The sequence below is a fragment of the Festucalex cinctus genome, chromosome 10 (genome assembly GCF_051991245.1).
Source record: "Festucalex cinctus isolate MCC-2025b chromosome 10, RoL_Fcin_1.0, whole genome shotgun sequence".
NCBI lineage: Eukaryota > Metazoa > Chordata > Actinopteri > Syngnathiformes > Syngnathidae > Festucalex > Festucalex cinctus.
In genome coordinates this window covers 808,140-831,958 of record NC_135420.1, presented here as the reverse complement: position 1 = coordinate 831,958, position 23,819 = coordinate 808,140, and the positions used below count along the sequence as shown (strand labels likewise).

The 23,819-nt window shown below is 40.6% G+C and overlaps 2 protein-coding genes and 1 long non-coding RNA gene across 8 annotated transcripts in view; 2 read left to right on the top strand and 1 right to left on the bottom strand.

Annotated features, from left to right (window-relative positions):
• The window catches only part of nlgn1 (neuroligin 1), a 553,113-nt gene extending 541,054 nt beyond the window's left edge, over nucleotides 1-12,059 (top strand). For 4 of the 6 annotated variants that reach the window (XM_077533449.1, XM_077533448.1, XM_077533446.1 and 1 more), the window contains one exon: nucleotides 7,360-12,058. In XM_077533449.1, the coding sequence (XP_077389575.1) occupies nucleotides 7,360-7,956 (597 nt within the window). In that variant the 3' untranslated portion in view covers nucleotides 7,957-12,058. Of the gene's footprint in view, nucleotides 1-7,359 lie in introns of all 6 variants that reach the window. The other 2 variants (XM_077533451.1, XM_077533447.1) reach the window with 2 other exon arrangements.
• On the bottom strand, nucleotides 162-7,428 carry LOC144026631 (uncharacterized). Its single transcript, XR_013285247.1, has 2 exons — nucleotides 4,170-7,428; nucleotides 162-517 (listed from the first exon to the last, which is right to left on the bottom strand). It is a non-coding gene; the product is annotated as an uncharacterized LOC144026631 (long non-coding RNA).
• A 1,347-nt stretch (nucleotides 12,060-13,406) lies between the features above and the next one.
• Nucleotides 13,407-23,312, top strand: LOC144027114 (uncharacterized). The gene is made up of 6 exons (XM_077534414.1): nucleotides 13,407-13,437; nucleotides 14,054-14,091; nucleotides 15,186-15,248; nucleotides 20,866-20,927; nucleotides 21,691-21,756; nucleotides 23,143-23,312. Exons 1-6 carry the CDS (start codon nucleotides 13,407-13,409, stop codon nucleotides 23,207-23,209), a joined length of 327 nt encoding a protein of 108 aa, XP_077390540.1. The 3' UTR covers nucleotides 23,210-23,312.
• The last annotated feature ends 507 nt before the right edge of the window (nucleotides 23,313-23,819 follow it).

Sequence of the window (23,819 nt, the reverse complement as noted above, 5' to 3'; positions counted from 1 at the left end):
GGCTCACCAGTTCCTGTACCTGACTGGAAATCTCGCCCAGTTGGGTGGCCATGGCATGCTGGAACTCCTCCTGCCACCGCGGCTACCAGCTTCCCCTACTGAGTCCATACTGGCCGAAGTGTGCTGACAAAACGCAGAAGGACTCAGGCGCAGGCAGACGGTTGGCCTCAAAGGCTGCAGTTTATTCACTAAACACAAAATCACCTCTTGCAGAGGGAGAAACCATGAACAGAAAGAGCTCCAAAATAGAGAGGGGGGTAGTGGACTCAAAAAGGGGACAACTAAAGGCGCTCCACTCGGGAGGAAAAAGGGCACCAAAACAAAGCGCAAGGCGAGGCAAGGCAAAACAAGGACTGTGGATCAATGGCTGTGAGGACACCTCCATGCACGGGATGTGACACTTCAGCACTGGCAGGTGGTGGATGGAGTCTATTTATTGGTTGAGTAATTGAAGGAAGGTGGAAGCAATCATGGACTGGGACCGGCGAAGAGGAGAGCAGGAGGAAGGGCAAGGGACCTGAGGTGAGAGTGGTGGTTAGTTGTTTTAAAATAAGATAGAAAATGACAGAATAAAAGCACAAACGCCCGCTTACTACGCCGTGACAATAGAATTTTGAACTTTGTGTCCTGTTCTCGCACAACACTCACTGATGGCATGATCACATGTGTTCAGTGCATGCCTTGCCAAAAATATTGCTGCTTGTGTTGGTAACAGGGCTTCTTTTTTTTTTTTTTTTTTTTTTACAGGTTGTTAGGTCAAATGCCAATAGTGCAACAAGATACCAAAATCCACCCATCCATCCATTTACTACCGTTTATACGAGGTCGGGTCGCGGCGGCAGCAGCTTTAGGAGGGAAACCAAGACCTCTCTCTCCCCAACCAGTTCCTTCGGCGGGATCCCAAGGCGTTCCCAGGCCAGCCGAGAGACGTAGTCTCTCCAGCGTGTCCTGGGTTGTCCCGCTGGTGGGACATGCCTGGAACACCTCCCCAAGGAGGCGTCCAGGAGGCATCCAAACCAGATGCCCGAGCCACCTCAGCTGGCTCCTCTCAAAGCGGAGGAGAAGCGTCTCAACTCTGAGTTCCTCCCGGATGACCGAGCTTCTCACCCTATCTCTAAGGGAGAGCCCGGACACCCTGCAGAGGAAACTCATTTCGGCCGCTTGAATCCGGGATCTTGTTCTTTCGGTCACGACCCACAGCTCGTGACCATAGGTGAGGGTTGGAACGTAGATCGATCGGTAAATCGAGAGCTTTGACTTTTGGCTCAGCTCTTTCTTCACCACAACGGACCGAGACAGAGTCTGCATCACTGCACATGCTGGCGGCACCGATCCACCTGTCGATCTCCCGTTCCATCCTGCCCTCACTCGTGAACAAGACCCCAAGATACTTGAACTCCTCCACTTGGGGCAGGATCTCATCCCCGACCCGGAGAGGACACGCCACCCTTTTCCGACTGAGGACCATGGTCTCACATTTGGAGGTGCTGATCCTCATCCCAGCCGCTTCACACTCGGCTGCGAACCGCTCCAGTGAGAGTTGGAGATCCCGGCTTGTTGAAGCCAACAGCACCACATCATCTGCAAAAAGCAGAGATGCAATGCTGAGGCCACCAAACCGGACCCCCTCAACACCTCGGCTACGCCTAAAAATTCTATCCATGAAAATTATGAACAGAATCGGTGACAAAGGGCAACCTTGGCGGAGTCCAACCCTCACTGGAAACGAATCCGACTTACTGCAGACCACACTCTGGCATGGGTCGTACAGGGAGCGAACAGCCCGTATCAGAGGGCCCGGCACCCCGTACTCCCGAAGCACCCCCCACAGGACTCCCACGGCCGAATGCCTTCTCCAAATCCACAAAACACATGTGGACTGGTTGAGCGAACTCCCACGCACCCTCAAGGATCCTGCTGAGGGTGTAGAGCTGGTCCACTGTTCCACGGCCAGGACGAAAACCACACTGCTCCTCCTGAATCCGAGATTCAACTTCCCGACGGACCCTTCTCTCCAGCACCCCTGAATAGACCTTACCAGGGAGGCTGAGGAGTGTGATCCCTCTACAGTTGGAACACACCCTCCGGTCCCCCTTCTTAAGAAGGGGGACCACCACGGTCTGCCAATCCAGAGGCACTGTCCCCGATGTCCACGCGATGTTGTAGAGGCGTGTCAACCATGACAGCCCCACAACATCCAGAGTCTTGAGGAACTCCGGGAGGATCTCATCCACCCCGGCTCTGCCACCGAGGAGCTTTCCAACCACCTCAGTGACTTCGACCCCAGAGATAGGAGAGCCCACCTCAGAGTCCTCAGACTCTGCTTACTCAAATGAAGACGTGTCGGTGGAATTGAGAGGTCTTCGAAGTATTCCCCCCACCGATTCACGACGTCCCGAGTCGAGGTCAGCAGCATCGCCACTATACACAGTGTTAATGGTGCACTGCTTTCCTCTCCTGAGACGCCGGATGGTAGACCAGAATTTCCTCGAAGTCGTCCGGAAGTCATTTTCCATGGCCTCACCGAACTCCTCCCATGTCTGAGTTTTTGCCTCAGCAACCGCCGAAGCCGCGTTCCGTTTGGCCAGCCGGTACCTGTCAGCTGCCTCCGGAGTCCTACAGGCCAAAAAGGCCCGATAGGACTCCTTCTTCAGCTTGACGGCATCCGTTGTCCACCAGCGGGTTCGAGGATTGCCGCCGCGACAGGCACCGACCACCTTTCGGCCACAGCTCCGATCGAACATGGCCCATTTGGACTCAATGTCCCCCGGGACAAGGGAGAAGCTCTGCCGGATGAGGGTGTTGAAACTCTTTCAGGGGATTCCGCCAGACGTTCCCAGCAGACCCTCACAATACGTTTGGGTCTGCCAGGTCGGACCGGCATCTTCCCCCACCAACGGAGCCAACACACCACCAGGTGGTGATCAGTTGACAGCTCCGCCCCTTTCTTCACCCGAGTATTCAAAACATGTGGCCGCAAATCCGATGACACGACTACAAAGTCAATAATCGAACTGCAGCCTAGGGTGTCCTGGTGCCAAGCGCACATATGGACACCCTTCTGTTTGAACATGGTGTTCGTTATGGAAAATCCGTGACGAGCACAGAAGTCCAATGACAGAACACCGCTCGGGTTCCGATTGGGAGGGCCGTTCCTCCCAATCACGCCCCTCCAGGTCTCACTGTCATTGCCCACGTGAGCGTTTAAGTCCCCCAGCAGAACTGATGTTTGGTGCATCTGCACAAACAACAGCCGTCCCCCCACCCGAAGGCGGAGGGAGGCTATCCTCTCTCGTCTACCGAGGTGAACCCCAACGTACAGGCGCCAAGCCGGGGGGCAATAAGTATGCCCACACCTGCTTTGCGCCTCTCACCGTGGGCAACTCCAGGACTGGTACCAGAGCCCAAGCTGTGTGTGGAGGCGAGTCCGACTATGTCTAGTCGGAACTTCTCGGCCTCACACACCAGCTCGGGCTCCTTCCCTGGCCCGAGAGCCAGCTTCTGTAGCTGGGGATCGGTCCACCAAGGTCTCCGCCCTTGGCTGCCGCCCAACCTGCTCTGCACCCGACCCCTTTGGCCCCTCCCACCGGTGGTGAGCCCGTGGGACCCACGTTGCCTTTACGGGCTGTGCCCGGCCGGGCCCTATGGGTGCAGGCCCGGCCACCAGGCGCTCGCCAACGAGCCCCACCTCCAGGCCTGACTCCAGAGGGGGGCCCCGGTGACCCGCGTCCGGGCAAGGGAAAACGCGATCCATTTATATTAATTATCATAAGGTTTTTTTTGAGCCGTGCTTCGTCTGGCCCCTCACCTAGAACCTGTTTGCCATGGGTGACCCTGCCAGGGGCATAAAGCCCCAGACAACATAGCTCTTAGGATCATTGAGACACGCAAACCCCTCCACTACGGTAAGGTGCCGGCTCACGGAGGGGGCATTTCATTGAGTCAAATTTTCATTGACATAAACGTGTTTACCTTTTAGTTTGAAGCTTTCTCTCAGAAGAGAAATCTTTTCTCTTCTTCTTGTCAATGAACCTTATCAGAACTGTCGGTGGTCATGTTCCCCCCAGTTGGAAGCGAAAAACATTCGAATGTGCGCTGGGTTCACAGTTAATCCCGATTCTCAAAGTCGAGTTGTGACTTGTTCCACAATCTTGTTTGGCCAGACTCACCTCTGCTTGTGCCTGCCGCAGCTCCAGCGGTGCACGGCTTGATGTTGATGCCTGTGACTGTCACATCGTTGCTACGAAGATTCTGTTCCAAATCATCCGCTTTTTGTTCCAAGCCGACAATGCGTTGATCTCTTTCTTGTCTCTCTCTCCTCAACTGTTGAAGTTCCTGCAAGACCTCACAAAGTGGCTCGATGCTCTTTGTCATTTCTAGTATTTCGGTTATCATTTTGTTGAGTTTTGCAAGAGAAGATTTTATCTCCTCAGTCTCAGCTCTTTTTCCACTAGGCATATTGCAACAGTGTAGTTAAAAATCACAAGCAAGTTCTGGAGGGAGTTCAGATGCGTCATTCCTCAACAGATGCGTCCTTGACTCGGAACTGTAAAACTAAACACACAACAAGAAGAAGGACTTCCACTTTTAATACAAAACTGTTCGGACCTGGGTTTTGGTTTGGGTTTCTTTTGGTCATGTTTTCCTTGTGTTTCCTTTTCTGTCAATGTCTTATCATGTCCACCTGTGCTCGTTTTCCCGTTCCCTTGGATAACTCCAATCAGCTCCCCAGGCCACTTGTGTCTTGTCCAGGTGTCTCTCATTACTGTGTGTATTTAGTTCCCTGCTTGTGTTCAGTCTTTGTCATTGTCACACCTTGTTTCTTGTGCCCTGTGAGTCCTGCCTGGTTTAGTTTAGAAATACAGTTTAGTAAGTTTATTCCCAGTTTTGCTTTGTGTTGTACTTTGTTTATTTGTTTGTTTTGAGTTAAATTAAAGAAGGCTTAAGAACACACCTGCCACGCCTCACCTAGCCTCCCTCCACTTGGGTCCTCAATACCCCACAATCCCCTAACAGAAAGACTAGACCAACAATGGACCTGGAGGAGGCAACAGCTAAATGGTTGCAACAAGCTAAGGAGATGCGTCTCCTCAGATTTTTCACAGAGGCTGCTGTGGATGATGCATTGAGACGCATGGGTACTGTTAGGATCTGGGTTTTGGTTTGGGTTTCTTTTGGTCATGTTCTCCTTGTGTTTCCTTTTCTGTCAATGTCTTATCATGTCCACCTGTGCTCATTTTCCCGTTCCCTTGTGTTATCCAATCAGCTCCCGAAGCCACTTGTGTCTTGTCCAGGTGTCTCTCATTAATGTGTGTATTTAGTTCCCTGCTTTTGTTCAGTCTTTGTCATTGTCACACCTTGTTTCTTGCGCCCTGTGAGTTTTGCTTGATTTAGTTTAGAAGTACAGTTTAGTAAGTTTATTCCCAGCTTTGTTTTGTGTTGTACTTTATTTGTTTTGAGTTTAAATTAAAACATGTTTAAGAGCACCTCTGCCACGCCTCGCCTTGCCTCCTTCCACTTGGGTCCTCAATCACCCACAACCCCTGACAAAAACATGCTTTGTTTTAAAAACACAGCTAGCCTAGCGCTAATGCTAATGCTGTCAGTGGAGGATCCCATTCAATTGCTAACAGGAAATTTTAAAAAGTTTCTTCTGTTCTCATTGTAAGTGTATATTGCATGGATGCATAGCACCGCAATAAGAGGCCAAAATACGGATGAACACACTATTTGTTTTCAATTGCTATTTAAGTATTCTTTTCTTACTCATTTAATTTCTCTCTGTTAATCCTTTGAGGTCCCAGTTTAGCCCACTAAGTCTCCAGACTTGTAAAAATAACATAAGATAAAATAAAAAGATGATAAAGGGGTAATGTAATGCTTAAGTTTGAAAATTAAGGAAGGAAATGTCCTCACAAGTCAGATTTATAATTGTGATTCACTCAAGGGAGTTCCTCACATCAATCTGGAACTTCACCCTGTTGATCCGTTTGGGAAAGGAGGGACTTGCTGTACAATACTTTGAGCTGATTGGACAATATGGCATCTTTGCACGTTTGTTTTGACCAGTCGGTTAATGTACAGGTTGATGTTATTTCCTGCTTGGCATTGCTGCCTGTCGCACCTCCTCCGGTCAAGGCAACGGATGAAAATGTCATCTTCGTTCTCGTCTTGGGAGGTGGGGCGGTGTTGGTGTAGCACAAAAATCTTTACCAGATAGAAATGCACGAAGCGCCTCTCGCTGTTCAACATTCAACAAGAAAACTGTGCGTAATTCTGCGAGAACAGAATGAATTGCAGCGTCCATTCCTCTATTAGGTCTGTTTGTTCCCCCCCACGCCATCAGCACTTCTTGGTTTCATCGCGCCCTAAACAACACCTGATTGGTCCGACCTAAAAAAAGGTCGGTTACAAAGGTATCAGTGGGAATGGTACAAGATGTATTCTCCGGAGTTTGTGAACTCACAAATACTGCGAGAATTCAGCTTGTGGCAAGGTTATGAAAATGCAAGAGGCTTGAATTTCAAATGATTTTTACAAGATTAATTTATCCATCCATTTTCCATACCAGTTATCCTCACGAAGGTCGCGGGCATGCTGGAGCCTATGCCAGCCGTCAATGGGTGGTACTCGGGGTACGCAAGCCAAGGATTATTTTATACTTGACAAAATGAATATAACATGAAGGGATAAATCTATGATTATAGTTTTCAGTTATTGAAAAACTATTATGTTTTAAAATTACTGATAATAATTTTACTAATTGTGATTTCAATCTCAATAAAATTAACCATGATTATTATTTTTCCCATAATCATCCAGCCCTACCTATAGTCTGTGTTTGTCTACAACTGACTAAGTTTGGCTGCAGGTTACGTAACAGGAAGGAAATAAAACAGAGTTAATTTCTTTTAAAGAATTCAAATTAATCTCCAAAGTTAACACTTATTTTTGACAGGCCAACCGCTTTGAAAATCTATTCTGTCATTCAGTACACACGTGTGGGTGTTTATTATTTATTTATTTATTTATTACAAATGATTGAAAAATGTTTTCTTAGTTTACCTTGATTTATTATTGATTAGTATTTTTGTTTTGTTTTAGTTTTGTTGAGGTTACTGTTTTATGTTATGTTCGAAATAAGGATTTCAATCACCATCACATACACAAACTCAGGGTGCCGAGTTGACACCGCGTGTAGATGCAAAGCAAAAACACTTGATCAGATGGACCTGAAATAAATTGGCCACTTGGGAGTATGTCCCGCATTTCAATGTCACCCTGCTCCTAGGTGGGGACAGAATTATCATCGAACAATTTTTCATGATGTAATATATTTCTGTTGTATGGTTTCTTCAGATTTCCCCATCAGGCGCAAGCAACCGCACTCCAAAGCCAAAGGTTCTAGTGACTAAGAATCCCACCCCAACTCCCCTCCCAACAGAGAACCAGGACATCCACAACCAACCACATCTGGTGGACCAGCGTGACTATTCCACTGAGTTGTCAGTGACTATTGCAGTGGGAGCATCTCTACTCTTCCTCAACATTCTGGCTTTTGCAGCTCTTTACTACAAGAAAGACAAGCACCGGCATGACATCCACAAGCGCTGCAGCCCTCAACAGAGTGCAACCAACAACCTTGCTCATACACAGGAAGAGGAGATAATGTCTCTTCAGATGAAGCAACGCTCAGACCTGGACCAAGACTGCAGGCGGCTGGGTGATTCACTGAATTCTCATGATATGTTGCTGAGGACTACTTGCCCACCAGACTATACTCTGGCCTTAAGGCGCTCACCAGATGACATCCCTCTCATGACGCCAAACACCATTACCATGATCCCCAGTACTATTGGACGGCTTACCTCCCTCCACTCTGTCAGCACTTTTCCCAGCAGCCAACAAAATAACACTCTCCCCCACCCACACTCACATTCCACCACCCGAGTATAGTCCAAGCGTGGCCACTCAAACAGGCAGGACTCTAATGCCAGTCCTGTTTCAGAGGCTTAAAATACTGTCAGTGGCTAACACCAGCCAGAAACACTGGTTATACTGACATTATTATCACGGGTTGTAAGGCACCTTTTTGGGTAATACAAATCACAAAAATCAAAAAGTACAAAACACTAAGATTAAGATAACAATATAGAAACAGGATATATTTTTCAGCATTTTTACTCTTACTTAAAATACAGCAAGAGAACTGCGTAGTCTGGAAGTATGAAACATTATAATCTGCTTGGGGCTGAGTGACCTGGGAATAGTTACTCAACGCACTGTATAGTATGACATGGCAGATTCTAGTCAAAGCAGTTTTGGCATGTATTTTATGAATGGATACATTGTTTTTCAGATGAAAATATCAGAAAAGACAAAATCATTATAGGAAGAGTATGCAATACGCACAATGGAAGCCTAAAGAACTTTTGCATTCTTGTATTTTCAAGTTTGAAAATTGTGAAAAGTTAACATTAGAACAATTAAAATATTTAATGCTGCACTTTGAGCATCAATGGTTTATAGTCATTCTGTTCAATGGGTGGCATGGAGTACAACTGCCACAGCAAGCCTGAACCCAAGTATATGTAGACAGTTCCAAATAAATTTTGGGGACCAGAAGGATATGTAGATTTCAACACAAAGTGTGCATGACACTTTATTTTCTTAATAAAATTAAAAAGGATCAATTTCACCCCCTATTAATTAATTTTAGTTCAGTTTCCTGAACAGATTATCGGAAGAACATTCCTTCAAGACTATGGTGAAATCAGTCCTGCAACTCTGGAGACTGTGTCCTGGGACTAGGTAAAAGAAGGAATAAAAATGTCTAAATATCAGATGGAACTATGAGAGCTTTGCAATCTATGTCGACAATTAGTTTATTGTACCATTAATTTATTGTACCATTAAATTCAAATGAAATTTCAGTGCTACATTATTCTGCTACTTTAATAATAATACTAATAATAATACTATTACTACTACTACTACTACTAATAATAATAATAATAATAATAATAATAATAATAATAATAATACATCAGATTTTAATAGAAATTTTCTGGACACTCAAAAACACTTTACAATGTATACATTACTCATGCACTCAAGTATGGAGGAACAAAAGTGCCAACATTAAATAAATAAATACACCATTAAATAATTAAATAAAAGTGTCATTAATTAATTAAATGTGTCATTAACTAATTAATTTCCCTGTGATTATTTAATTATTTATTTATATATTTATTTGTTTATTTATGTATATATTTATTTAGATATTTATTTGTTTATTTATTTATTCATGTATTTATTTCTCTATTTAATTATTTCATGGTCGCTGTTTTGCGGTGTTTCGTGAATTTATTTTATCTGTCAAGCTCGCCCGTCAAAGTTAGTGGGCGGGGCTGAGGCCTGATTCACTCAAATCTTGTCTAAGCGACTGCTTCGGCCTGAAGTGGTTGTCAACATGGCGGCTATGGTGATAGATTTTTTGCTCATATAGAGTGATCAAGGCTATTTGTTGTGCAAAACCAACATCAAAATAAAAGCGATATTTCTTTTATTTCGATAAAGTACAATTTTGCCTTGTAGGCGTTTCCATTGAAGAGTAATTTGCTTCTGAGGCGTAGTTCTCGTAATGTCCCGCCTCAACTCTCGCGAGATCTCGCAGTTCATGTAGGCGGTCGCATCATGCAACGTCACGAGAATAAATTGTTTGGGTGTTTCAGAATTGATACATTTAAGGGATTTTAAATATATCTCAAATTCTATTAGAAAACATATTATAGATCGTGATAGGGAGATTTAAGAAGTCTTTGTTTATGATGCCTGGAAACAGCAGTGGCGCGGGCAGCAAGTCAAACAGCGACATCTGCTGGCTTTTAGGTCCACACGTTTGGAATGTGATAGTTTACTGTTTGTATGTTGTTCATTTTAATGTTTTAATTGTTTTCGTATGTTTGATTTTTATTCAATGTTGGCTACAGCAGTGTTCATTGCAGCGATTTTTTTTAAAGTGCTCTCAAAATAAAGTTGAGCTGAATTTAAATTTGCTACTATTGTTATTGTTGTTTTGCATACATAAATGCAATTTTGTTTTGTGTTTTTTTTTTTTTTTTTTTGCAATGTTTTAATCACTTTGGTGATGTTTGTTGTTGGACTTGCAGCAGTTGTTCAATAGAGCATTTTAGAAAGTGGCGGACTGGCCACCATTGTGGCTTCTCGCTGAGCCACTGATCTTGTACTTTTGTCCGTGACCGGGCGGAGTCACATGACTAGTAGGAAATGCGGGAAAAAAAAGTGTTTCTATTAAAATTTTGCGAAGAACTTCCATTTCAGCACGTCTCAAAAAGCACCTAATGAAAGCGTAAATCTAATGTCTAATGGAAACGTACCTATTTAGGTGAAAAGCGCCACCCAGCCTATCAATTGTGTTTACTGGCTACTCACTCCGCATCAATTGACTATTCTGAAATGGATTTGCCTTGACTTGGTGAGCAGATTGACCAATCAGGTGTTAGGACCCGCCCACTAACTTTGACGGGTGAGCTTGACAGATAAAATAAATTCATGAAACACCGCAACAGTGACCATGAAATAATTAAATAGAGAAATAAATAAATGAATAAATAAATAAATAAATAAATAAATAATAGTAAATTTAATTAATGACACATTTAATTAATTAATGACACTTGTATTTATTTATTTAATGTTGGCACTTTTGGTCCTCCATACTCAAGCATTCACATTCTGGTGGCAGCTATATAAGTAGCCACAGCTGCCCTGGGGCAGGCTGATGGAAGTGTGGCTGCCAGTGTGCGCCTACGTACCACCATTAATTTGCACCATTCATACACCAGTGTCAGGGGCACTGGAGGCTGTGTGTGAAATGTCTTGCCCAAGGACGCAACGCCACATGACTTGAAGAAAGCGGGAATCGAACAGCGGAGCTTCCAGTTACTGGATGACCGGCTCTATCTCCTGAGCCACGGCCACCACACTGCTACTTTGAGCACATTGAAACTAGTGATGTGCGATACTGCAAATTTTGATATTAATCTGATACCAAGTAAATACTTGGCCAGTATCGCCGATAATGCTTACTTTTTGAAAATTATAGTTTATAATTATTTGATTAGGGTAGCTGTTGTTTCTTTACTTTTTTTTTAAATGATAAACAGGGCAGTTTCTTGATGAATTTAAAATACTTTAGCAATGACCTCCCCCGCCAGAAAGACTCCAACCATGACAATGTATTTTTTCAACGTTCTTAAACAAAGTGCACAAAGTAATTTAAATAAACAAATAATTTGTCATATACTGTTCAGAAACTACAAATACAAAAAATAACTAAAAACGCTACCTTCATAATTTCTTTTTCAACCTAAATAACCAAGATGTTAAAGATTATGATGCAACAACAAATATAAAACATACTAAAAAATATTTTTCAAGTGCAATGCTACAGACATACATGTCTTCATGCAATCTACTACAAAGATGAGATGCTAAGTCACGTGATGGAACACGATCGAAACACACTACTGTGATATGCCTGTTATCTGTTTGACCAAACGGAAATTAAACTACTAGATTGATATTTTAGTGCCAGTATCGATCCAAAATTGCTAGTCACTTGGTATTGATAATAGCGATATTTGGATCGATCCGCCCACCTCAAATTGAAACTGTCATTGGGTGGCATGGCTCAGTGGTAGAGTTATCTCCCAACTGGGAGGTTGTGTGTTCCATCCTTAGCCCCTCTGACCATCACCTCTGAAGTCTCCTTGAGCAAGACGCTGAATGACAATTTGATCCCAGTGGTCCTGGCAGCGCCCTGCATGGCAGAGGTTTGGACTCAAGTCATATGACTGGGACCTGAGTCAAACTCGAGTCATAAATTTGATGACTCATATTGACAACATGTTAAAAGGATACTTGACTCATTGAACAGTTTCCAGTAGTGAAAAGTTAATATTTTGTCCAGAATGAATTTGATAACTTTAACATTTTTGGTGTTCAATTAGTACCTTTAAAAAGTAATTTTTCTACTTGCTGTCGACTGATGATGAAATCACCTGTGCTGAGGAAGTAGGTAATGGCCAAACATCGCTCACCTGTTTTCTGGGTTTGGTCAGTAAACTAAGCCATGATTGGTCGTTACCTACTTCCTCAGCACAGGTGATGTCATCATTAGTCGACAGCAAGTAGAAATATTACTTTTTAAAGTTACTAATTGTGCATGAAAAATAATGTAGTTACCACTTTAATTATAGACAAAATATTAACTTTTCACTGCTGAAAATTGGCCAATGAGTCAAGTATCCCTATAAAAGACTTGCAACTCAACTTGGACTTTCACAGCACGACTTGAGCCCTTGAAAAGATTGCTTCTTTCACTAAATAAAAGGTTTTTAATGATTACGTTCCGTCTCGGTGTGTGTGTGTGTGTGGGGGGGGGTGCCTTTGTGTATTATGGGGACAATTGACCTGAATACACACAACACTGCCAGGACATTTTGAATTATGAGGACAGCCCATGTCCTCATAATTCATTCGATGCAGAAGTGCTTCTAGGGCTGTAGAGAGCTAAAATCCAAAGTTTTATCCAAAGTCCCCATAAACTACAATTACGTGAATGGTGTGTATTTTTGTGTATCTGATTACGCCCCCTGTAGGCAGGTCCTTGCAATGCACCACCTAATGAATTATTCACACCAGTGTATATTTCACAGCATTTGATTGGCTGACTGTCACCTGTCCCCACAATTACGCACATTTCCCCATAATTACGTTTTTTGTCAAATGCTGTGTATTGCGAGTGTTTGTCAGTAGATGCAGTGCCTTTTTTTTTTTTTGCAGCCACCAATTACTAAATAAATAAATTAAATAATGAAATCCCCCATGACATTTAATTATATATTTCAGTATTTAATTCTTTCAGTGGTTGTTTATTTGAACAAGAAAAAATAAACTGTACAATGGTGAACAGCTGTTTATGACATCACTTTGAACTGCTGGAGGCAGAGATATAAACTGTCAGTACCATACATTGATTCATACTTTAACATTCCAATCTTTCTGACCAAATGTTTTGAGAATGACATTGATTTTCTCAAAATCTGCAGTTCTGCATTATTATTATTATTTATTTATTTATTTATTTATTTATTTATTTATTTATTTATTTATTTATTTATTTATTTATTTTATGAAGGCAATTTCCATGTAGCCTACTCCAGAATGTTATGGTGATAGGATGAATTGCAAAGTCCCTATTTGCCCTGAAAATGAATGTAATTTCCTAAAGTGAACTTACAAACTTTAAGTGAAGAAGGCTTCAGGGCACCCAAGAAAGACACCACCACCACCACCAGTGTTGCACTTGCTCAGGAATGCCAGTAGACAAGTGCATCTACACCCATAGTGAGGCAGAAAGACTTTCGGCGGATGGCCTGGTGTGACCGGTGAAAAAGGGATGCCATGCAGACCAAAATAAGGAAAATACAATCTATTTATTATAGGGGGTGGAAATCACTGACAAAAAAACAAACAAAAAAAGACAAAAAACAGAGAAAGTAACCAACAGAAATTGTTTAAAAACAGACTATGAACTATGAGCAAAAGGATATTACCAAAACATCCTCCGACAGCAACTGTGTGACAGCAGCAATGTTATTTTATTTACTAAAGCAAAACATTTCCATTAATGAAATTAAAAAACAGCAACAAAAAAACTTTTGTAAAAACAAAAACTATAACCACATTTTATGATTACAAATTAACTATAATTATTGCAAAAAATTGTTTTCGTCTGTGGTAATTAATTACATTTAAGAGCCTTTGGGTTGATTTTAAATGTGATTATTTAAAAAAAATATTGACATTTCAGATCATACAACAATAGCCATTCTCATCAACAATGTTCATAATCCAACTACTGAATCAATTTGTTGAAAATGTGATTTATTATATTGCTCGGAGTAAGGAAGTGACGTCATTTAGCAGCGCTGAGGAGAGAACCGCCCCCTGACTTCACAAGGCATCCTAACGCAGGTGGCGTGCAGCTGTGCAAACAAGGTAGGATTTGAAGCTAATTAGTCGATATTTTTCCAACAGAAACTCATCTTGGAAACGTTTTTTGTTTTGTTTTGTTTTGTTTAAATGTTGGTCGCTTGTGTAAACTGCTCCCTCTTGCAATTTCGGCACAAATGAATTCTAATGCAAGTTCAGTGTAAGTGCGAGCTAAGCTTCCGTTAGCATACCTTACAACCTGTTGTAAATGATGAATACAGCTAATTATTTAGAATTGCTACGCTTTTGTTAGCGACAGTTAGCAAAGCAGAGTTAACTTTCTGTTGACTAAAATACATGCTAATTGAAATTGTAAACAGAAAGACGTGACAGGCTGGTTTGGTAGATGAATGTGTAGTTATACTAAGGAAAGTACTGGTTAAAATTTTATGTCGTGTATTGCGGAGTAATGAAGTTAATTAGTATGTGTCATCTGTCATTAATTTAATGTACTTTTGTTTGTTCTAAATAATGGCTTAGTATTACCAGTACAGTATAAATTCAGTAATCACTTATAACTTGTTACATTTCTGCATTTGTGTTTATTGTTCACTTAAATGTTTTTTTTTTTAAACAGGAATATTTCATTAAAGTCTGTGAGTGTTCATTACAGTTAATTTATGCAAATGTTTAGCAGAGATGTACTTTATTTTCTTTGGTACATTTACTATACACTGTACAGTAGGGCTGCTCGATTATGGAATAATCACAAAATATTGAAAATGATTATTTTTTTATTCAAAACAAGATGTTTAAAAATGTGAAAAAAATTAAGACAAATACAATTATTTTAAACACTATAATTATGTAAGTTCCTTTTGCACCAAACATAATTTATAATATATATTATTTATGTTAGCAAACATTTGAAGTTGGGATGCACCGTGTGCAGTATGGCTTGTGGGGTGCAAGCTAGTTTTGACAGCTGAGGTTATCGCCAACCTCATGTTATCATATCGTGATTTCTTATGACATAGATATTGTCATAGATGTGACATACTAGTAATACTGGTCGCACATTCATGATTACATGGAATTACATTATAACAGTCTTAGTAAGAATTTAATTGTATTCGTATTTGTCTATTCATCTACTCCAGATTTCCACTGAAGCACAACCAGATGAAGAAACAGCTGTCACAGACTACGCCAGAGTTAACCAGGTGACTAGATTTCTTTTTGAATGTTGTTGATGTTGAATTTATTTTCCAGAAGCAAGAAGTTAGTAGGAGAGGGTGGAGATAATAAGGTTGCGCAATATATGCCGAAAAGAAAAAAAAAAAAAAACAGCGCACAAATGGCTCATGCAATAAGTGTATTGCAAAGACGTGCAACAAATTAATGTTGGATTGCATACTTTAGTCTAGGGCACAGCGATTATGGCCAAAAAAAAAAAAAAGTCTTGTAAACCAACCATCCAGCATTCTGCCACCACTTGTGCAAAATTACAACGCACAATGACCTCTGGATGTCACAAAACATAAGAACAACAGCTTTTAATAATCCAGAAGACAAAATTTGATTTCACGATTTATCAAATTTTCAATGATTTGATTTTCAAAATGCCGATTAATTTGATTGATCGCCCAGCCCAACTTTAGTCTGACTTTGACCAATCAACAACCTTGATTGTGCATTGCCATACAAAAGAACAGTATCGAGAGGCATTACTAACAATAAATAACTTAATTGGATAAGAACAAACCACAATGAGCCTGCTTATTTTTCCGCATAAAAGATTTCTTCCATTAAATGATAAAGATGTCTTTTTTTTTTTTTTTTTCCAGTCCATGTTCTATATTGAAATAATCTTTCACAGTATTCAACACCAATGTTGCACGTTTTGCCAATACAGGGAGTCCTCAAGTTACAGTGGAGTTTCGTTCCTACGTTGGCGATGAAACACAAATTTCTACTTAAAGCCCCAGTGTGTAGCTCACGACCGCCATCTATCGGTCAAACAAGATAATGCAATGATTTTAAGCACACGAACTACGGCGTCCCAGAGAGACCCTACTTCAACAGCCTACCACCAATTTCACCGGAACAGAACGCAAACAACTTCTGGTATTCCCTCGAGTGATGACGTAAGTGAATTGCATTTGTTAGACATACTGTACAGATCCCTAATAATTGTGATTTAGTCATTTAATTTCAGAATTAATATTTTTGTCGGCATTGTTTGGAAATACTGTACGTCAGCTAATGATAATGGCTATCTATGTTCATATTTGTTAGTGCAACTAAACCATGCAACAGAGAACACACAGTTATGTTATATGTTTTATAGACATGTGGACCATCTCAAAGAGGGCAAGGAGGGGGCGAGAGAGACGACGAGGAAGAGAACGCGGAAGAGAACGCGGTGTCTCGTAACGTACAATTATGTCATCATGGAAAAATAATTCCATTCGAGCATGCATGTGAATGGCTCAAAACATACCTTTGCTTGGAATATGTGGTATTTAGATTACATCGTTTGCTGATATGTTTAGTATATCGTGCAAAAATAATGGTGTTAACTGAACGACACATCTGCAACTCAGACTCGTAACCCCCCCGTGTCTTGTTGCTACTAACCACTCAGAAAAGTGCTGCTTACAAAAACATTTGAAACCCTTTACTCAGATATCGATTTGTCACCATGTTGAACAATTTTACCTAATAAATATCACTAAGCAACTTAATTAGTTTTGATTGAAGATACAACAGCTTCCTTGTACTTCGATGTGCAGGAATTTACATGGCTTTCACAAATAGTCTTGCTCATGTAATAATGTACTTCATTGGCTCAGTGACTTTCAGTTCATTGTTTGGTACCTCATCTGACATACAATTGTTACCTTCTTGCAGAGACTCGTACAGGAAATTACCATGGAGGAACATGAAGATATCCAAGTCCAGCTGATAGACTGACACCAAGAAATACTTTTTGACACATTGCTGACACATCAGCACCGCCATGATTTCCTGTACCTGGATCCCAGACTGCAGCACCTTGGTGGACTTGTAGCAAATAAGTGACACTTTCCCAGATCCTTGAGGACAATACAAAGGTTTTTTACCTGGCATATAATTAGTCCATGTCTGACACTTGTTGTTGTAGTTTGTATAACTTGTATATTGTTGTTGTGTGTTAATTTTTACATTTTGAATAACTAAAAAAATACTATTTCCTTTGGCGTCAACATGCAGTGTTCATTTGACACCTAACCTAACACTATTTTACATGACCAGAAATGTAAAACATCAAAAGCCTGGAGAATTATTATAAATGCTTGCAATGACAAGGAATTCTTCATTGGCCAATGAATGTAAGGTACAGTACATGAAAATGAATGAATAAAATAAAGTAAAATAAAAGTCTACATGAAATGAACATATTAACTTAAAAAAAAAAAAAAAAAATGCTGTTAGAATATAATGAGCTACATGAATTGCAGTTGTTCCAGAATTTTACCAATACGCTGTGCATTTCAAAATATGGAAAATAGACATACAGGTTTGGGCCAAAAGTAGTGTTACAGAGCAGGTATGTGTTGTACACAGCTAAAATATCTGATTAACTCAATACCATGATGTGTTTTTTTTTTTTGTGTGTGTGTGTGCTGACATTGCCCCCCATTAACATTGCAACATTCCTCAAACTCTCCCGAACACAGTATGATCTGTAACACTACTTTTCGCCTACTCTATGATGTTATTGGGGCAAAATTAAGGAAGGCTTGTCCATTGATTGTGTGAACAGACTGCAATAAAAATGAAGTCACTTCAATGTTTGCTGGTTTTATTAAGTTTTACATGCTCCTTGACTGCACAAGTACATGTTATGGAGTGAGGGCATGTTCCCACCAACGATGATATCATATTCTTCAAAGGCTTGCTGAGGAAAGTGAGGGAGGAGTCACTCCATGGCTTCAGATACCTGGTCAGCAGGTCCTGTGTAAAACAAGTGGTGCTTGTACATGTGACCATTCCGTATTGCTTCACACAAAAAGTTAATGTAGTGTGCAATGCTGTCCATATGTAAATGACATACCAAGACGTCGGCTGACTTCAGTTTGTTGCAGCTCAGATATGGTAGGTGGAGATACTGGTGGTACAACACCGAAGCCTTCTGGGGTCCTCCATTCAAGTGTCCTCATTCGGGGCATTCCAATTTGGCTGCTGACTCTCCCCTTGATATTTTTTTTTCTTGCAGGTCGGTGATGTATTTAAACGGTGCATGAATGCTTGTATACATCAGAATATGGTTCTGGAACCCCTCAAGTTTGGCTGTTGATCTAGTGTGACACAAACAAAAACAAAATTATAAAATAAAATAGAATAATTGATGATACTACTATATGTCACCAACTTTCCAACAAAGCCCCCAAAATAGAGGTAAGATCTTTAGTTTTTGGGCCCAAAACATTGTATTAGCTAGATAAAAGTAACTTGACTGCATACTGCATAGAATATGCAAAGGCTGCTTGCTTGTCGAATTTCCGTGGAAAACGTGGCAGCCTGTAAATTCTTGTGCACCCAATTACACAATGGACCAGTACACACTTGAGTGAGAGAGTTCAGACTCTAGCAGTGCTTACGGTACAGCCAGCATTTAAGTCCAGAAAGTTATTCCCTGCCGAAAATTAATTTCGAGAACACTATTTTCACCAACCACAACGAAAATAATTTTCAACTCCTCCACTAATACACTATGCTTTAGATTCTCCATTGAAGTTATGGGCAAATATACCTCCGAAATCACAGTTACATTACATTACACAATAACTTGCGCATTTACTCTAAATATAACGTGCCAGCGGGAATCTTTTTTTTTTTCAAAGCAAGTAGCTACATAACGAAATCGTTCAAGTGGTGCGGAGTTGCTAATCAACAGCTACAGTGATCGTAAAACAAAGGTACGAACATCGTATTAATTAGTACGGAGTATACTTTTTCTCTCGCTCTCAAAACGTAAACACAAATGTACTCTTACTTACCGGTCAAGTAGAAAGCAGTCGAAGGCACCGGCACGTCCCAAACCTAGTCTGTTCCTCATTTCTCTCCATCTGGCAAATGCGGCTACAATATAAACTCTTGTTTTGTCGCGCTGAAATAAAATAAATTCCCAAAGTAAGTGTGATGCTTGATAATGCTCTCTTCGGGGACCGGAAACTCTTCTTCTTCGTGGACATGCGGTCGCCATACAAACCGGAAGTGCGTTCCAAAAACGCGTTACGATATAGAGCGCTGAAATTTGTCTTTGACGGCACCCGTAGCAGAAAGATGGCGGCGAAACATGGCGGACACTAGAAGCCGCGGCCCGGACATGTAAGATAATTTGCGATTTCTAGACTAACCGTTATATTTTTAAAAAGTACGTTTATGCGATACAACATATCTTTTTACATACTACTAACACAAACAATTGTTTTTTTTCGAATTATTTATTGTTTCACCACTAGATGCCACTGTATAATACTGAGTGTACCTTTAAGTCGGATTTCACCGTCAATATTTACATCAAAATACAGTAATTTTTGAAAAACATATTTGTGCCACCTGGAAGAGCCAGAACCAATATTTTGTGTTTCCACATGGACCTTCACTGCTAACGGACGGCAGAGCGAAGCTAATTCAAGCTTAAACACGGACATGCGACACGCTTGATGGCGAGCCGACCTGCTCGATGAACGTTGTTTTGAGATGGAGGTAACAACAACAACAACAACCCAACTTTTGGAAATTAATGAAAAGAAGGTGCTACGGACTTGGCACAGGCGCGTAAAGTCGAAACGTAACTTGAGGACTCCCTGTACTGTGCAGTCCTCGCAGATACACAGTCCTCACAATGTAGTAGTTGTGAATAACTGCCATTTTGAGGACAGTGTCTTCATACACTGTCAGGGATAAATACGTTTTCAGGGCTTGAAGTTACACATACAGTCCTCACAGTTCGGGTCAGGTATGGATTCTCCTAAGGACTGTGTATTTTCTTTAAAGTGTTTCATTGTGTATAAGATTTTTACACTCAGTGATGTTATACTCCATCATCACATCAATGCTGTGAATTATATCCTCAGTTCCAAACTATTTATTAGGTCATGATTACTCAGAGTGGTTAGCATCTCCGCCTCCCAGTACTGAGGACGCAAGATTGAGTCCAGGCTTTCGGCCTTCCTGGGTGGAGTTTGCATGTTCTCCCCGTGCCTGCGTGGGTCTTCTCTGGGTTCTCCGGTCTCCTCCCACATTCCAAAGACATTAATGGCAGGCTAATTGGTCGCTCCGAATTGTCCCTAGGTGTGCTTGTGTGGATGGTTGTTCGTCTCTGTGTGCCCTGCGATTGGCTGGCAACCAGTTCAGGGTGTACCCCGCCTAGTGCCCGAAGCCGGCTGGGATAGGCTCCAGCACCCCCACGACCCTTATGAGTAAGCGGTTAAAAAAATGGATGGATGGATGGATTACTCAGAGACTAACGGTAAGCAGAAGTTGAACTGGTCAACGCATCCACTTTACCACACTGCAATGATTATTGCATGCGGTTGATTAATTATCAATCACAGGATTTGGCAAATATAGATGTCACCAATTTAAACTAACCACTAGAGCGATGGATTATTTTTTATTTTTTATTTTTTTTATAGGGGGGGTTGTCAGAGAAATTTTTGCATTCACAATACTTTTGCTTATATTAAAATTCTATGTACTGTAACTGTGTTAATGCACTAACAGAGTACAGTCTTAAGTATTACTAAGTATTGAATTATATTTGTATTTTCTATTCATCTGCACCAGGTTTCAACTGAATCACAACCTAATGAAGAAACAGTTGTCACAAACGCACCAAAGCTAACCAGGTGACTAGATTTTTTTATTTTTTTTATTTTTTTTTTGAATGTTGATGTTGAAATTAATTTTTCAGAAGCAAGACATTAGTAGTGGAGGGTAGAGAGAATAGGGCTGCACAATATATGGAAAAAATCTTGTCGCATGAATGGCTTATGCATGTGTATTGAAAAGACGCACAACAAATCAACATTGGATTGTATACTTTACTCCTTACTTTAATCAATCAATACTATGCAGTCCTCACAGATACACAGTCCCCACAATGTAGTAGTGGTTAATTACTGCCACTCTGAGGACACTGTATTCATACACTGTCAGGGAAAAATACGTTTTCAGGGCTTGAAGTTACACATACAGTCCTCACAGTTCATACTCGGGTCAGGTATGGACTCTCTGAGGAATGAGTATTTTCTGTTCATTGTGACGTTATACTGTATAATCATCACATCAATGCTGTCAATTATATCCCCAGTACCAAACTGTTTATTAGGTCATGATTAATCAGAGACTAACTGTAAGCACAAGTCGAACAAGTTATCGCATCTACTTTACCACACTGCAATGATTATTGCATGTGGTTGATTAATTAGCAATATCATAATTTGGTAAAAGTAGATGTCACCAATTTACACAAACCTGTAGTGCTGACGGATTTTTTTCTTTCTTTTACCTATTCTATGTACTGTAACTGTGTTAATGCAGTAACGGATGCAGTCAAATCTATTACTAAGAATTTAATTTTATTTGTATTTGTCTGTTAATCTGCACCAGGTTTCAACTGAAGCACGACCTGATGAAGAAGAAACATTTGTCACAGAATGCGCCAAAGTTGACCAGGTGACTCGATTTCTTTTTGAATGTTGATGTTGAAATTAATTTTTCATAAGCAAGACGTTGCACAAAATATGGAAAAAATCTTGTCGCACGAATGGCTCATGCAATATGTAATTTGCAAAAACGTGCAAAAAGTAAATATTGGATTGTATACTTTAGTCTGACTTTGACCAATTAAAGACAACCTTAATTGCGCATCGCCATACAAGAGAATATTGAGAGGCATTACAACAAGGAAGAACAAAATTAAGACTAGAGCACAACAGGAATGCTTATTTTCCCACGTGAAAGTGTATTTCTTTCATTAGATTATAAAGATTTTTTTTGTTTATTTAGGTCCATGTTAAATGTCGCAATAATCTCTCTGACAGTATAAAACACCCATGTCGCGTGTTTTTCCAATTCTATGCAGTGCTTGCAGCTACACAGTCCCCACAATGTAATAGTGGTTAATTAATGACATTCTGAGGACCGTGTGTTATTCATACACTGTCGGTGATAAATAAGTTTTTAGGGCTTGAGGTTACACATACAGTCCTCACAGATCATAGTCAGGTATGAACTTTCTGAGGACTGTGTATTTTCTGTTCATTGTGACGTTATACTGTATAATCACATCAATGCTGTCAGTTATATCCTCAGTACCAAACTGTTTATTAGGTCATGATTAATCAGAGACTAAATGTAAGCACAAGTCAAACTAGTTATCGCATCTACTTTACCACACTGCAATGATTATTGCATGTGGTTGATTAATTAGCAGTAACATGATTTGGTAAAAATAGATGTCACCAATTTACACAATCCTCTAGTGCTGGACTTATTTATTTATAGAATGGCAAATAAAATTTGTTTCCATTCACAGTACTTTTAAGTTAACCTATTCATTCTCCTGTATGTACTGTAACTTTAAATGCACAAGTACAGTCTTGTTACTAATAATTTATAATAATAATAATTTAAATAACGCATAACCTGATGAAGACACAGCTGTCATAGAATGCGCCAAAGTTGAACAGGTGACTAGATTTTTTTTTTTTTTTAATGTTGATGTTGAAATGAATTTTTCAGAAGCAAGATATGGGAAAAAAAAATAAAATCTTGACGCACGAATGGCTAATGCAATATCTGTATTGCAATGTCATGCAACAAATGAATCATATATTTTAGTTTGACTCTGGTTGATTAATTAGCAATAACATGATTTGGCACACTTAGACGTCACCAATTTATACACACCTCTCGAGCTGACTTTTTTTTTTGAGTGGCAAAAAAAATTGTTTGCATTCACAATACTTTTACCTATTCATTCTCTATGTAACGTAACTGTGTTTTTATATATTACTAAGAATTGAACTTTATTTGTATTGTTCTATTTATCTGCACCAGGTTTCAACTACAGCACAACCTGATGAAGACACAGCTGTCACAGACTGCGCCAAAGTTGACCAGGTGACTAGATTTCTTTTTTAATTAAATGTGTATATGCATATCACCGCTGTCCAGTGAAAAAAACACTTTTTCATTTCTGACTGCTAACTGGTAGCGAGCCTTCTTGGTGGCGTGGCTTATAACACTGCGCTTTATAGTCCGGAAAATATGGTGGAAGTGTTTTTCACAGGACAGCGACGATATGTATGTATTATTGTTGTTCCGATACCAATAATGGTATCAGTAGAGGCGCCGATACTGCTTTAAAACAGTGGTGTATAAATAGGATTTTGGATGCAGCATCTTGTGTCTTGCTCGAGCACGACATTTCACTGGTATGTGACATGCTCACTGCATGCCGATCTAAGATATCCTATTGGCCCTTGAATGATCTGAACCAATGGCAGGACAGCTTTTTCATGTTGAGGAAAAAAAAACTTAGGTATCAGTATGGTATTGGTATTGGTATCGGCCGATACTGCAAAGCTGGGTATCGGTATCGGGGGGCCAAAAAACGGTATCGGAACAACACTAGTATGTATGTATGTATGTACGTCATAATTGTTTTTGTTTAAAAAAATAGGTTGCTGAGGTATCCATTTCAATTGAGGATTCATCAGAGGAGGAATATCTAC